Source organism: Haemaphysalis longicornis, unplaced genomic scaffold (genome assembly GCF_048455015.1).
Source record: "Haemaphysalis longicornis isolate Haplotype H1 unplaced genomic scaffold, Haemaphysalis longicornis Haplotype H1 scaffold_12, whole genome shotgun sequence".
Taxonomy (NCBI): Eukaryota; Metazoa; Arthropoda; class Arachnida; order Ixodida; family Ixodidae; genus Haemaphysalis; species Haemaphysalis longicornis.
In genome coordinates this window covers 84,587,976-84,602,003 of record NW_027526225.1, presented here as the reverse complement: position 1 = coordinate 84,602,003, position 14,028 = coordinate 84,587,976, and the positions used below count along the sequence as shown (strand labels likewise).

At 48.4% G+C, this 14,028-nt stretch overlaps 1 protein-coding gene across 1 annotated transcript in view; it reads left to right on the top strand.

The window, feature by feature from the left end:
• Positions 1 to 2,291, top strand: part of LOC144161708 (lysosomal Pro-X carboxypeptidase-like) — a 40,638-nt gene extending 38,347 nt beyond the window's left edge. Inside the window, exons 8-9 of the mRNA XM_077692327.1 lie at positions 129 to 316; positions 1,895 to 2,291. Coding sequence (XP_077548453.1) covers positions 129 to 316; positions 1,895 to 2,093 — 387 coding nt within the window. The 3' untranslated portion in view covers positions 2,094 to 2,291. The remainder of the gene's footprint in view (positions 1 to 128; positions 317 to 1,894) is intronic.
• Positions 2,292 to 14,028: the final 11,737 nt, after the last annotated feature.

The window sequence follows — 14,028 nt, the reverse complement described above, 5'->3', positions numbered from 1 at the left end:
AACTCAGGGGAGCACGTGGCGCCCCTTCTTCTGCATGCCACAGTACGTGCACGTTCCGGTGGAAGGCATGTCGCACTAACAGCAGCAGCAGCAGCTCCGCAACGAGTAGGCCCCATTCCGCACCGTAGGCGTGCACTGAGCTCGTGATGCCCGAGTGCACCAACGGCGTGGACGACATGTTCGAGCCTAAGCAGTGGGACATCCGGAGGCTCGCCAAGACGTGTCAGCGCCGCTTCGGAGTGACGCCCGATCCGACGAGGCTGAAGCTCCTCTACGGCGGCAGCAGTATACGAGGCATCGACAACGTTATTTTCACGTGAGTTTGTTGCCATTCGCACGCTGTTCTTTGCCACTTGTGCGCCAGCAAAATAAGTCCGCGCATGTGGCTGAAGGCCTCACCAGAGGTAGCGAGGCAGAGGTAGCTAGGCAAGAGAAGCACCTGAAGGGGCGCGAATTTCAGATCAAATGCATTCTAAGGATAGGAGGCTGCTTACGTCCGGTGAGTGGAAAGCGGGTTGTTTGTAAACAGTGAGACTTCTCGTTCAGTTGTTGTACGTTTCCTATCATGCTCACGCGAGAGCGCGAAGCAACCGCAGGGATACACGTTGTTGATGCCACCGATGCACACCTTTAGTTCCGGAGCCCTACAACAAGACCGAGGCGTCAGCTTCACAAAAAAGCATTGATGTTTCGTAGCTATGTCTGCTTTCGTTGACCATTCTTTCAGGGTTGTATTTTTATTTTTAAGGGTAACATTACGAAAATTGTTAGGCAAGGATATTCATTTTAGCAGAAATTAAACCCGTAAAAAATAAGACAGGAACGTCCACCCACCAGGTCTTCTATATTAGCGTTTTGAAACATTCCCGACAGTCAGGGCCGCTCGAGATTATGACAGCACACGTGAAAAGAATTTAAGGCAAGCTCTTACTCGCTAAAACTCTGAAAGAGGGACGTGAACAGGAAGGACGGTAACAGAAGTAGTCCGAGTCCTTTTTTTTCAGATGTTTAAAGGGATCCTGCAACACTTTTTTCAACTTTTCTTTTGAAATCTAAATGCTTGCAGAATGTAGTAACTTAACACACCCAGTACTTAGATTAGGGGGTCGCAAAGTGCTTCAGCCAAAAAATTACTGCTCTAAGCCCATCAGATAACTTGTAAACTCGCTCAAAAGATTTTCTCTCTTTCCCGGTATTGACGTTCTTCGACGGCCCGAAGTACGTCACTGGGGCCATGTAGCGGCTGTTGGCCGGTTTTCCTTCAGTTGCAGCAATGAACGCTTTTCGATAGCAACTTAAAAAAAAAAGACACAAAAACGAGGCAGAAACGGAAGGCGTATCCGGTGCGATGAGCAAATCACGCAATGCAGTGGCGATAACTATAGCATTCGCAGTGGTTCCAGACGCGAAGGAGAGAGAGAGAGAGAGAGAGAGAGAGAGAGAGAGAGAGAGAGAGAGAGAGAGAGAGAGAGAGAGAGAGAGAGAGAGAGAGAGAGAGAGAGAGAGAGAGAGATATATATCTTTATTTGCCCTTCTATAAAGGCTTCTGCGTTGCTGGGGGAAGGAGCTGCTGTTACCAGTCGCCCCCAAGAACTGCCTCAATGTGTTGGAGGAGGGCCTCCCAGTGCTCCTCTTCTGTCAGTCGTAATGAGGAGGTGGTCAATTGTCGGACTGAGGGTGGGTACCGGCCGGCGCTTTTCGTGCGCTTGCGGAGAGCGAGTTTGAGTTGTTTTTGGGGATCCCAAAGGAAAGAGTGAAAGCGCTTATCGAAAGTGTTGCAGGGTCCCTTTAAGCACACATTTCCACGTGTGCAAGCGAGCGCGTGCAGCTACGCATGCCTTGTTAGCGACGCGCTGGTGGAAATGGGGCTGCCACCGTTGTTGCGCTGCTGCAGGAACAACATGCGGGACCCGTGGTACTCCGGGGGCGTGCTGTCGGGCACCGAGACGACGATCGTTGTACGAAACGCCGCCCACCTGTTGGATCTGCGGTCGCCCAACGACCACGACCCGGTTTCCGTCGCCTGGGCCAGGACACGCGCCAAGGGGGCGCTCTGGAGATGGCTCAGGCCCAAGATCGACTTCTTCGGATAGGCCCGCTGCTGGAGGGAGCGCAGGGGCGTCCACCGTCCAGCGGTGCCACCTTTCTCACATGACCGGGCGCTATTGGTGGCCCGCAAGTTGCTTGTACGTCACCCTCGGCTGAACGGGCCCCCTTTTTTGTCTCTTGCTAGCCACCTGGGGTGGGGCACCTACTTGCCTAGCGACTGGCGCGCTTGCTCATTAGTTGCCCAACCGTTGCCCCCTGGCAAAACATTTTAGGGGCAAAGCACCTTAGGACCTCGCTCTGTTCGGGGCTTGACTTCCGTGTACTCAGTGTTGCGCATGCGAGAGGAGCATTGGATTGGATTGGATTGGATTTGTATTGAAATAGATTGGATTGTATCGGATTGGATTGGATTGTAATTGTATATTCTGTACACACGCGTTGTCACTCATTTACATGCGCGAGTGGGGAATGCCACGGGTGATTTACGGTAAGAACGATCCCCAGTGCTTCGCCCACTCGTCATGATTCACTTCGTGGAGATGCTGCGTGAATTTTTCCTCGACTCCTTCCGGCTCGGCGTCGGGCCGCCGCCAGGCAGGACTTTTATCCCGGGCCCGCAGTCATAATTGCGGTGCCAGAGTGCACGTGCTGCACTATTAAAAAAATGGGCAGCTGCTGCAATTGTACCCCTTTCTGTGTCTGCCACAGTAGCCATGCATGTTTAACATAAAAACAAGTTTGGTAGGAGAGACAAACGAGCCCGTTGCGGCTTGGTACGTCACCGTCGCCGTTTTTCTTTCTGAAAACAGTGGCGAACCTGTGCGCCAAGCGCATCATTAGTTGAACATAGCCACTCAATTGTCCCACAAAACTGCTGGATCAATGGTGGTCTATTCGCTTTATTCAAGAAGCGCACTGCTCATATTCACGTTCAATTGCCACTGTCACTTGCTGTAGCGCCTTGTAGCGTGAAACAGGCTTAAAAAATAATACCTGAGGGCTGGGAGTAGTGATTAAGAAAGCGCTACTTTATGTCTGCCAGGCGCAATTTAATTACAACACAACAAAAGCGGACACAAATAATGAACGCAAAAAAGACGAGGGCTTATCAAGAAATTTGTGTGCTCTACATGACATTTGTTAGGTACAACCCTGTCAATTACCTCATATAATGGTTCATGTAAGACATCCCAACACTGCCGAAAACATTGCCAAAGATTTAAAGATCATTTTTCGGATGGTGTTTAGTAGCCTACGAGATTATTTATGGAAAAAATAGGCTGGCGATTACGATACTCCCTAATGCAATATTTGGGCGCAGCAGCAGTGTTCCGAACAGTCAATGGCTGCCCGGTAACATCAATAACGATCCCAAACCGCAGAATTGCTTGGGTTTGGGGAGTTGGTTCATATCGACTTGAAACTTCAGCTTGAACGTATAAACACAGGACGTAGGAAGAAAACATGGACAAGTCTACGACAACCGGAAGGTGCATCAACGACAGGGCACGTGAATATGTTGCCTCACTCAAGACAACCTCATCCGGCACCTACCATTCTATTGCCGCACTTGTCCCAAATGCACCGCGCACATCGACGATATCGAAAAAAATTTATAGCGCATGCGGACGAGGACAAGGAAAGAGAACAGACACCACGGAGCACGTCACACCACATCAGTGGATAATAAGTTCCAATTGTGGCATGTATGACGAAATAAGAATTTTTGACCAAATTTGTCTTCAAAAAACAACTCAGTGACTGCCCCTGGGCTGCTTGAGTATGTAGGCCTGTGAATAGCTGTTTGAATTTATACTTTCTCGTCACCTTGAAGTCTTTTGTTGTACAACAAGTAATACAACTTGAGCAGATTATTGCAAGGCTTTCAAAAGCAGCTGTGCGCGAAAGATTCGCCGGAAATGTTATCAAACTTTTCGAATTGTGAATAAATACTGCTTACTTTCTTTCAACGTTCCCAAGCTTGTTGCTATTTATAAGAATACAAGAACGTATGGATCACAAGTGATTAGAGAACGTTCCGGAATCGTCTGACGTAAGTATTACAAGCTTTGAGTTGGGACTTGAGTGAAGCTATCGGTAGCACTATCCTCCGGTAGCCGAGTTTTGGCACGGCATACTTCTGGGTGTATGTGACGTGCTCATTGTTTTTCGTATACATATAAGAAAACTTATTAGTAATATACCTCTGATAGGTAATGATTGTACACCTTGTCCGTGTGCTTGAATGGAGCTTCTAAACAGGAAACTCGTCTCTAACCCCTCTTGATGAGTCGCAGTTTCGCAGTACAAGATGCTAATAATAAGGACTGCAGAAACTTCCGGGGCGAATTTGTAGAGTGTCGAAGCAGTGCGGCTTAAGCCGCCCTGCCTAGAGCACTGCACGGGCCCGGGCCGGCCCAAAAGCCCGGGCCCGACCCGGCCCGTGGGCCCGGGCCGGGCCGTCCGAAGTCGATTATCGGCGGCCCCGGGCCGGGCTCGGGCTCGACGCCGTGGGCCCGGGATGGGCTCAGGCTTGAATTCATTGGCCCGGCCGTTAATAGTTCCGTCGTGAAGTGTGGAAAAGAGCATTAAAATGAATATTCTGAGTTTATTTTTACGCGCTTCTGGAGGTTAGTACGCATTGTTTTAAAAACGTGTTTTTCTAGGTCTGATAGTCACTATACTGTAATTTTAAGGCCATTTAATGTACTGCACCAATATTTGATATTTAGATGTATAACATCCCAACGATACGATTACAAGGAATTCCCTAGTGGGGAAGGAATTAATTCAGACAACCTGGAGCTGCGCACCTATGTTTATGTACACGTGTGTTTTAGATGTCGCACCGATGTAAGTGCGGCTGCCGTGGCCGGGAATCAAACTCGCGTCCTAGAGAAATAAATATTTCAACGCACGTACATACTCGTTAAACGCGGAGCAAAACATTTCGCAATACCAACTTGTGGCCGAGACAACCACGTGAAGTTGCCAATAATCTGGTAATTAAAGGTGATGGTGTTTCTCGTGTAAGAATACGAGCTATTATTACGCCGATGTGGAGTGAACTGCAGGGGTGTAGGCTACACTACGTGCACTTTTAAACCCTTATTTTTTGCGTTTCAGTCCATGACGTGCTTGTACAGACTAAATGCTCTGTCTGATTACCCGCTACGAAGACACTGAGCCAAATATAGTAAACAAATTTTCTTCAGGATCCAAGACCGGGCCTGGTCACACACACCCAGGCCTTCCCTAGGCTCAAAAATAAATGACCGGCCCGGGCCAGGCCTGGGCTTGAGACGACAGGCCCGGGGCGAGCCCGAGACAAGCTCACTTATGAATGCCCAAGCCCGGGCCGGGCCCGGGCTTGGTGTTACGGGCCCGGGTCGGACTCGGGCTTCACAAAGCGGACTCGGGCCGGGCTCGGGCCTTAAAATCAGGCCCGTGCAGTTTTCTAGCCCCTGCCTAAGCCGCACTGCGCACCTTTAAGTTTGGCTTCCCTACTACACCCGTGCGTTGCTGGGAAGACATGGTTCCAGGCGCCATGCATGTGGTACGATAGCACAGTAGAAACACCGTAGTGGAGCCCTTTCCTAATATGTCTTCACAATACCCCACGTATCCCTATATATAAAGCGCTATATCCTGCGTCCCTTTACAGTCAGTTTTTCTACTACACACACGGTCAATGCAGAGAAAAGAAAATTAAGGGAACGTGACAAGTTTTATAAGAAAATATGAAGGCCGTACGCCCTTATATTAAATACCTGCTAAAAAAATTACACCATCTTCCCGTAGGGGAACCCTGAGTAGTATGCGAAGCAGCCATGAGGTCGACTGAAGTTCCTATTAGTTTTCAGTTAGTCGTTTCCATTAGGTTGAGGTACGTAGCTACCGTTATAGTTACAGTTTGGTTTCCTCGGTAACTACAAAACGTTTTACTCACCGGAACTACGAAATGGGAAATTGCGTTGACCCCATGGCTGCTTCGCATAGTACTCAGGGTTGCCCTACGGCAAGATGGTGTCATTTTATTGGAGGGGGTAGGGGGGTGTTAGAGTGGAGAGGCATTAAGGAGAGAGAGAGAGAGAGAGAGAGAGAGAGAGAGAGAGAGAGAGAGAGAGAGAGAGAGAGAGAGAGAGAGAGAGAGAGAGAGAGAGAGAGAGAGAGAGAGAGAGAGAGAGACGTTTTACGGGGTATGAGTTTGTCTTTAGGCATTATCATCATCATGTTCAACGTAGGTGACATCGAGCTGTGGTTGGCGTTCCGCTTTGATTATGACCGCCTTATGGTCTGTGAAATGTAAAGTCAAGGGTTGTTGTAGTGGATGAATCCTAAAGTTGCTGAAGATGAGGTCGATGCACGTTCGCTGGATGGTTGTGGGCGGCTTGTAATCACGGCCCGCCGAGACTCGCCGACGTACGCCACGGGAAAAGGGGAAGCGTGCTTGCCTCGTGCCGGCCAAGGAAGACATCGGCAACACTGTCGCTCCAGGATCCATTAAAGGGTAAGACACCACCGGGCGTTCAGCAAGCCGAGCATGCGCATTGGGGGTGTGGACGGCACAACAACGACAACGACAAGGGAGGGACATAGCCCCAACCACGAGATGCTTCGCATCTAAAAACCCTCGTGTCCATGTGAACCGCTCTATACCGAGAACTTTCGGCGTATACATGATACACACATACGCAAATGCACGGCTAGAAAGACATTTTTCTAGGTAAATGTCTTCCCTAGAATTGCCTTCCATAGGGAAATGTTTCCCTTAGACTTTTTCTAAGGAAATATTTTGTGGCATTTTTCTACGTGCAAAGAGTAACACTTTTAGGCTTAGGGGTGTTGAATCGGTGCAGAAAAGACATTTTGAAGTGTGGTGCCTTGCGCGGTCAGTGCCCAAGATTAAATGTGCAGCGTTGTCGCGCGCTCTCGCGTGTGCACCCGGGACTGAATGACTCAAGGAAGTCTCGGCTGTGATGCGCGCGTGTTAGGTTGTCGGCGCCATAGTTTCGTTATAAATAAAACGTGTGTAAGCCCAGCGTCGAAGTTGCAACTTATGGCGACAAGGATTGGATAACCAAGCTTCAATGTTGGGGGCCGCACCCCTACCCCCGGGAAAGGCTGGCGAAGTTCTGCTCGATAACGGGCAACATAGAAGTGTACAGCCATCGAATTCTTTCGTAGACCGACGGGGTGGTCACTGCCTTATCAAGGTAGGAAAGAACGAGGGTACCCCGCATGCGCAGAACGCAGCCGCCAGGGGTACCGTCGTCTGCTGGGCTGTTCCCGCAAGGCCGACACAACCCCTTCCGCTGGTAATCAGGCGGCTATCTTCATTGCCGCGCGGTGACAGTGATTTCGCGCACGGAATAGGGTTGTGTTAAGGGCACAGAGTAAGCCATATACTTCACATGGATTTTCGGCCATTTTGAGGTACATTTTTCTCGGCATCTAACAAAGGTATCATAATGTATATATCATTTTCTTTCAAATTTCCTGCTCTTTTAACTGTATTAGCATTAGTACCATCCATTAAAAGTTCATTTTTTATGATTTTTTGTACGTTACTACCTGAATTTTGGCATTATTTTTGTTTTAAAAGTTGTGTAACAAAAAAAAAAAACGTTTGCGTGCATATTTTCAATTCTAGTAAAGTAGGTGTGACAAGTTATGCAGATATCAGGGAGAGAAATAAGCTCGTTGTCCTAGGAGATATAGAAAATAATGGTACCTATGTAATAAAAAAACATTGTTTTGAGATAATTGAGTTTAAAATAAAAAAGAGAGGTGTGAAACCATACTTTCTGCGCAAAACACCACTGGAGCCATTTAAACAGCAAAAGCTTCGTAATCACCGTCGAAGTCATTTTTTTTTTGCTTTTTAGCCTGTCGTATGTCGTTCGTTGCCTATTTTGTGCACCATCGTACAGCTCTGTTCGCAAAGTATTTTCGCTTGTGCACGGTCAACCTCTTTCAGCCACTTGATGGTGGTGTGGCGCCCAGGTTTTGATCCGAATGATTTTAAAATGCTGGCCCGCGCGTTGCTATCATCATTGAATGAAAGAACAGCATCCAATGTTGTCATATTGAGAGTGTGAAGCCCAAAAAAGACGTTTTTTGCCTGCGCGGTTCCGAAGGACAAATGTAGAAAAACGTGCAACATTGTCTTTGGATATCCCTCGCTGAAAAATCAGCCATGAAATGGTTGCTAAGCAATTTCTCAATACAGCTTATTCCAGAAAAGCGTTTTGATCTGGAACTGGAAGTTTCTTGATGAAAAAAATGACAATAAACACGGAGAACATTCTAAAAGGGGGTCGTGGTCACTTACTACTTTGTTACAGAAAAAACTGTTTTTGAGCGAGAAATACGACTCTCTAAGAAAAGTGTGGATACACAAAATGTGCACAAGGAACTCAACTTCCCTAAATGCGAAGAAAAAAAAAGTCATTTTTTTTTAGTTTTGCCTTACCCTGTGCCTTAACGGAAAGGGGTTGTGTCGGCCTCGCCCGAACAACCTAGCAGACGATGGTTGCCCTGGTGACTGCGTTCTGCGCCTGCGGAGTACCCTCGTTTGTTCCTACCTTGATGAAACGCTGTGACCACCCCGATGGTCGACGATCCGCGATATTATCAAAAAATTTTGCCGGCTGTACCTCGAGCGGTTCGAGCAGTACGCCACGGCAAATGTAATCGAACCCATGCGATATCGTAGGTCTTTCCCACTGTCCTGAGGGAGAAGCACTACGTAAATCTTCGAAGTCCCTTGCTACCGAAAATGCCGATGCAGGACAAGCACAACTGCGCAGTAAAAGTCCCCAGAGAAAATTATGGGGTCAATGAACAGTGCCATTTCTTTCGGCGAAACCACGAGTCCAACAAGACCATCGGCCCCGTCAATAATGTGGGGCTGAAGCGCCTCGCAGCGAGGTGTTATTTAAGAAACTTCCTGGAAACCACGCTACGGGATCGGCTAATCGCTAGACTGAGGCTATTCGCCGTCTCTTAACCCTGAAGGATGACGAAGTCACTAGGGACAGGGTCCGCAAAATGTGAACAGCCGGCAACAAACACATGAAAGAAATGGCAGGAACAGCCGACGTCTCCGGGAAACGCGACGCATCCAAGTCAAGTCAGCCGCACACCGGAAAACGCACCGCCGGCAACGAGCGACGGCCACCCGTAAGAAAAAAAAAAAACGAACCCACAAGTGTGAGGGCGAGGCAGTAAGAGCCGCCATAGAGGCGGGGAACGGCACGCGCCAGGCGGCTGTCCCTAAATTGAGTGGAGCTTACTACTCTAGGCACAAAGCGAGGAGACGCCTCGTAGCATCCCCCTGACCTTCTAGCAAGTGCCTCGTGAGCTCAAGGTCACAAGCGCCTCGTGCAGTTCTCCGCAGCGACGAAAGCGCCGTAGACCATGCTTCGGCCACCGACCGAACCAATTCTCGGCACCGCCAACGACTTGTGCAGTGAATGAGAGCAAGCTAAGCCACGGTCAAGCCAGCGCTTCGTGCGCTTCCGCAGTGAAAGCGTCTAATCACTACAGTCAAATTTCGTTACTACGAACCCCACATTAACGCATCTCTCAAATTTACGAATATTTTAAGAATCTCCGCCAGATTGCCGATATTATCAAGGTAAAAATATTTCAGAACTACGAATTTCATTATAGCACATATTTCAGAATAACACACGTAATTTATTTCCCCCATTATAATCAAATAACAGCCGTATTGCGAATCCGGCTAAACGTAACAGCCTCGCAACCATCGCGTGAAACACAAGCGCAATTTCGCTTTGTATTCGCTGAGTGAAGGAGCTATTATCCTCACCGCGTCGAGTGCCAACAGCTAGCGCCACCACAAAGCGTGGTTTAATTTGCAGAAGCCTTGCAGGCCTAGCCGCGTTTGCTTCTTTTCTCTCTCATTGTGTTGGGTGACGGTGGCCGGTCGGTCGTTCTTCCGCTAATCACGTGTGAGGGCAGGTATTTTCTTGTTGTGGGTGATTTTGCTGCGAAGTTTTTGTGAGATATACGCTGAATGCAGCTAGCGACAAAGCAAAGAAGAAGCGAGAACAGTCATCAACTTTAGTGACAATGACGGCGCAAAGGAAGACTACTGTACTTCACCGAACACAGAAGATGAGATTGTCTCCAACACTGATGTTTTAGTGTACATGAACAAATTCCGCGCTTTCATTGCTCGGTGCAATGACGTAACTCGATGAGGCGTTGTGCAAGGTGGAATATGTAGAGGCATTTCTACTCGGTCGTGTGTGCTGCACGATCGAGAAGAAAATAACTGATTTCTTCAAATAAAGCAGCTTTGAAGGGAGCGCAACATTTTATTTGAAAATTTGCCTGTCTGTACACGCGCCTACTGCTAGAGTACATCTTTTTGATCCCTAGGTTTGAGCACTGGCCTAAAACGGCCAGTTTTAAAGCGAAGCTTTTTACCTCTACCCCCCAAGGGTTCTGTCGCGACCTTTGGTGTCAACAAAAAACTTCCGCGAACAAACAAAAAAGTTACTGGCACCTCCAGGAATTAAACCTGGAACAAATAAAGAAACGGAACGAGAGCCCGTTGTCTTACCGATTGAGCTACGAGCCCACGCGGAGACGTGGGAGACAGGCGGTGCACTCATCCAGCACATCTGTGGTCTAACTCCTGCATTTTCGCGAAAGGCCGCGTGATAGCGTCACGAGACCTCTCGCGCCGCTGTGCGCTCCGCCCACGGGACATGTAGCGGCCATGTGCGCGCCTTGCACATGCGCTAGGAGTTACTCAAAATTAAAGGAAACTCACACGAACGCATGGCATCTCATTTCTCCTCCGTCTCTGCCGCCGATCTCTTCGACTCCGTCGGCGGCGACAGAGGCGGAGAAGTGAGATCGCCTAATACCGGGTTTGAGCTTCCTTTAATTTTATAAAAAATGAGTTTCCACTGATGTGCTTCACCAATACAACTCAACCAACCACCGTTAATGAATCATGCATTAATTCAACCTCAGCAAAGACTATCTCTGAAATAATAAAAGGTGTGGTTAAGTGCATTTCGCTTGTCTCTGCTTTCACTCTTTGTAGAGCCACGTGTGTGAATTCAAGTGATGCGCGTGAGTAATCGTTGTGGATGTTGTCTGTAGCTTCGCTTTCCAACCACCTTCAATGCGTGGATTGGGGTGCATTTTTTTCATTACAACGATATTTAACAATATTTAATGATTTTCGGTGGTCCCGCATGATTCGTCATATCGAGATTTGAGTGCACTCCGTTTAATGGGGAGGGATGCGGAGAAGGAGAAAAGGGCATCAGAAAATAATACAAGATGGAGGTGACTGCATTAATGTTCACTCCATGCTCGACGCTACAGCGGCACTGCCCATGCAGCGTGCTTTGTCTTGCCGTGCCATTGTGGGAGCGTTCATTGTGCGCTCTAGCTCGAAAACCGAGCTTTTTGTAGCGTAAGCTACACTGGCCGAGGTTGAGCAGTTTCGCGTGGACCTTGAAGGCCCGTGCTGGGCAAGCGCGAGGAGCATTGATTAAATTGGATTGGATTGGCGGGACTTGGCTTGGCTTGAATTGGATTTGGAATGGATAGGATAGGATAGTATGGGATGGGATAGGATAGGATAGGATAGGATAGGATAGGATTGGATTGGATTGGATTGGATTGGATTGGGTTGGATTAGGTTGGATTTGATTGGATTGGATTGGACTGGACTGGAAATCCAATCTAATTAGAGTACGGTTGTGTAGAGAATTGGGTCTGCACATTCGCCGGTCTGCGCATTCCTGAGGAGTGACGTCATAGCCACAGCAGACGCACTGCCACCGGCGCGTGCCCAGCTGTGCGCCTCCATTGCGCAGTAGCCAAGTCTGTCGGGGCGCCGGAGCCGCTTGATAGCCGTTTCGCGTGGCTCCTGGAGAGCCGTGCTACGCATGCGCGAGGAGCAGTGACTGGACTGGACTGGACCGGATTGGACTGGATTGGATTGTACTGGAATGGACTGGATTGTATTGGATTGGATTGGAAATCGTTTTAGCAGCCGTAAGCATGATAATCAGCTAATTGTAGACAACTAGGAAACCTAAGAATAACCACCTGAACCTTACCTCACGCTACGTATATCCTGGCATAGCCGAGCTAAGCCACTGCCATTTTTTTCTCGATAAATTTGGTTTAATCACGTTCAACCACGGCAAAATTGATGGCTTCGGTTGCATGTGTGTATCGTATTCGAGATGCGGAACTATTTCTAGGGGCGACCGCCGTTTACGCTCAAGGGAAGTAAAACCTGCTCTCAGCTTTCGCCTCAATTTTGTGCCACCTGTATAGTGTGTGCTAAAACGTTTCGCTGCTCATCCGTTGTCACAGAGTCGGTTGTCCTATTTTTTTCCAAGGAGCAATCGCTTTAAAGAAACTAAACCTGGGCAGTCGGCAAAAATATGTTAAGCAAAAGTTGTCATGGCGTCAAAAAAGACGCGAAACAGGAGGATTTTTTGCACTTTGGGCATACGCAAATCAGACAGACCGTCCCCATTGGTGCTAAATGTAGGAGCAAACCGAAAGAAACTTCCAAAAATATTGGTACAGGCGCGTCGGTTACGATAATGTCGCAGCAAGATAACTTCCATGACCCAGTTTTCAGACATGAGGAGCTGGATTTGGGTGTGTACAATGGTACTACGCACATTAAAGTCGAGGGGGCGATGCAGGTTAGTGCGAACTACGGAGACCAAAGTTATCAGCAGTCGTTGCTGATAGCAAAAGCTGAAGAGCGGGCTCGAGTGTCAACGTTTTGGGTCGAGTTATGACCGCTAAAGTGGACATGCTTTACGAACGTTAAAGATTTTGAAGGGGCACTGACACAAAAATTTTGCATCTAGTTTTTTTTTTGTTGCGATAAGTAGCATGATAAGTTTATCACGCGTGGTTTCATTAGAGACGTTGTTAATGCGGCCAGTCGCAGTTTCGGTCTGTTGAAACTCATCACCTAGTCAGATATAGCCTATGGGCAATACTTTCGGGGAAGTACAGAAGGGAGGGGAAATAATGACGGATATGTGGTGACTGGCATTTCGCAATTGATTCAGCTATTAAGGTGAACCCCTATCTGTCGCCACTAAGCCTAAAGGCACTTTTGCGTCCCCAGTTGGAGGAACCACGTCTACTGCTTGAGTTCCGACGAAGGCGTACTTACAAACTGAGGTGATGAAGAAGCCCAAGAACTTCCTACACTAAGCAGACACACGGAACTCAAGTTCCGGAGGTTACCATTCGACGTAGCAAGTGCACCCGTCACGTTTCAGGCAGTCATAGACCAGGTGTTTCTGGGCCTTCCTGGCATCGCCTGTTGCCAATGCGAGAGCCTTATATGTTATGTGTTGTTAAACATGTTATACAGTGGAAACTTGTTTATTCGACTTCAATAATTCGAATTTACAGGTAATTCGAACTGTGCGACTTGGTCCCGCCAGGTCTCGATAGAAGTCAATGTTAAAAGAAGCCCGTTAATTCGAACGCGAGAGGCCTTCGCCACGGACAGTTCGAACTACGCGCCACCGCGCCGGCAGCTTGGGACCCGGTGCATGGCCACAGAAACGTGGTCCCGTTGCCTTCACACGAGCCTGCGCAACGAATTTCCTCTAGGCGGCGTTGGCCTGCGTCGCCTCGGGATAGGAGAGATCAATGGAGTGAGAAGTTAAATCGGGTAAGAGCAATGTAAAACCTCCATAGAGGACGTTTTGAAAGGTGTTTTTTTTTTTTTTCGAACAACGTTATTGTGGACAGGAGTTCATGGTGTGCGGCGGGCTGAAGGAATGGCAGCATTTCTGAGGTCACAAGCGTTGAGCCTGTCGCTGCCAGGTACCTCGACGAGGTGGTGGACGATGCACTAGAGCGGCCATCGCTCGGAAGTAATGACCGGATGAAATGCAGCCCGTCTCTTTGGTATTGGAGTACGCGAGAAAGAGA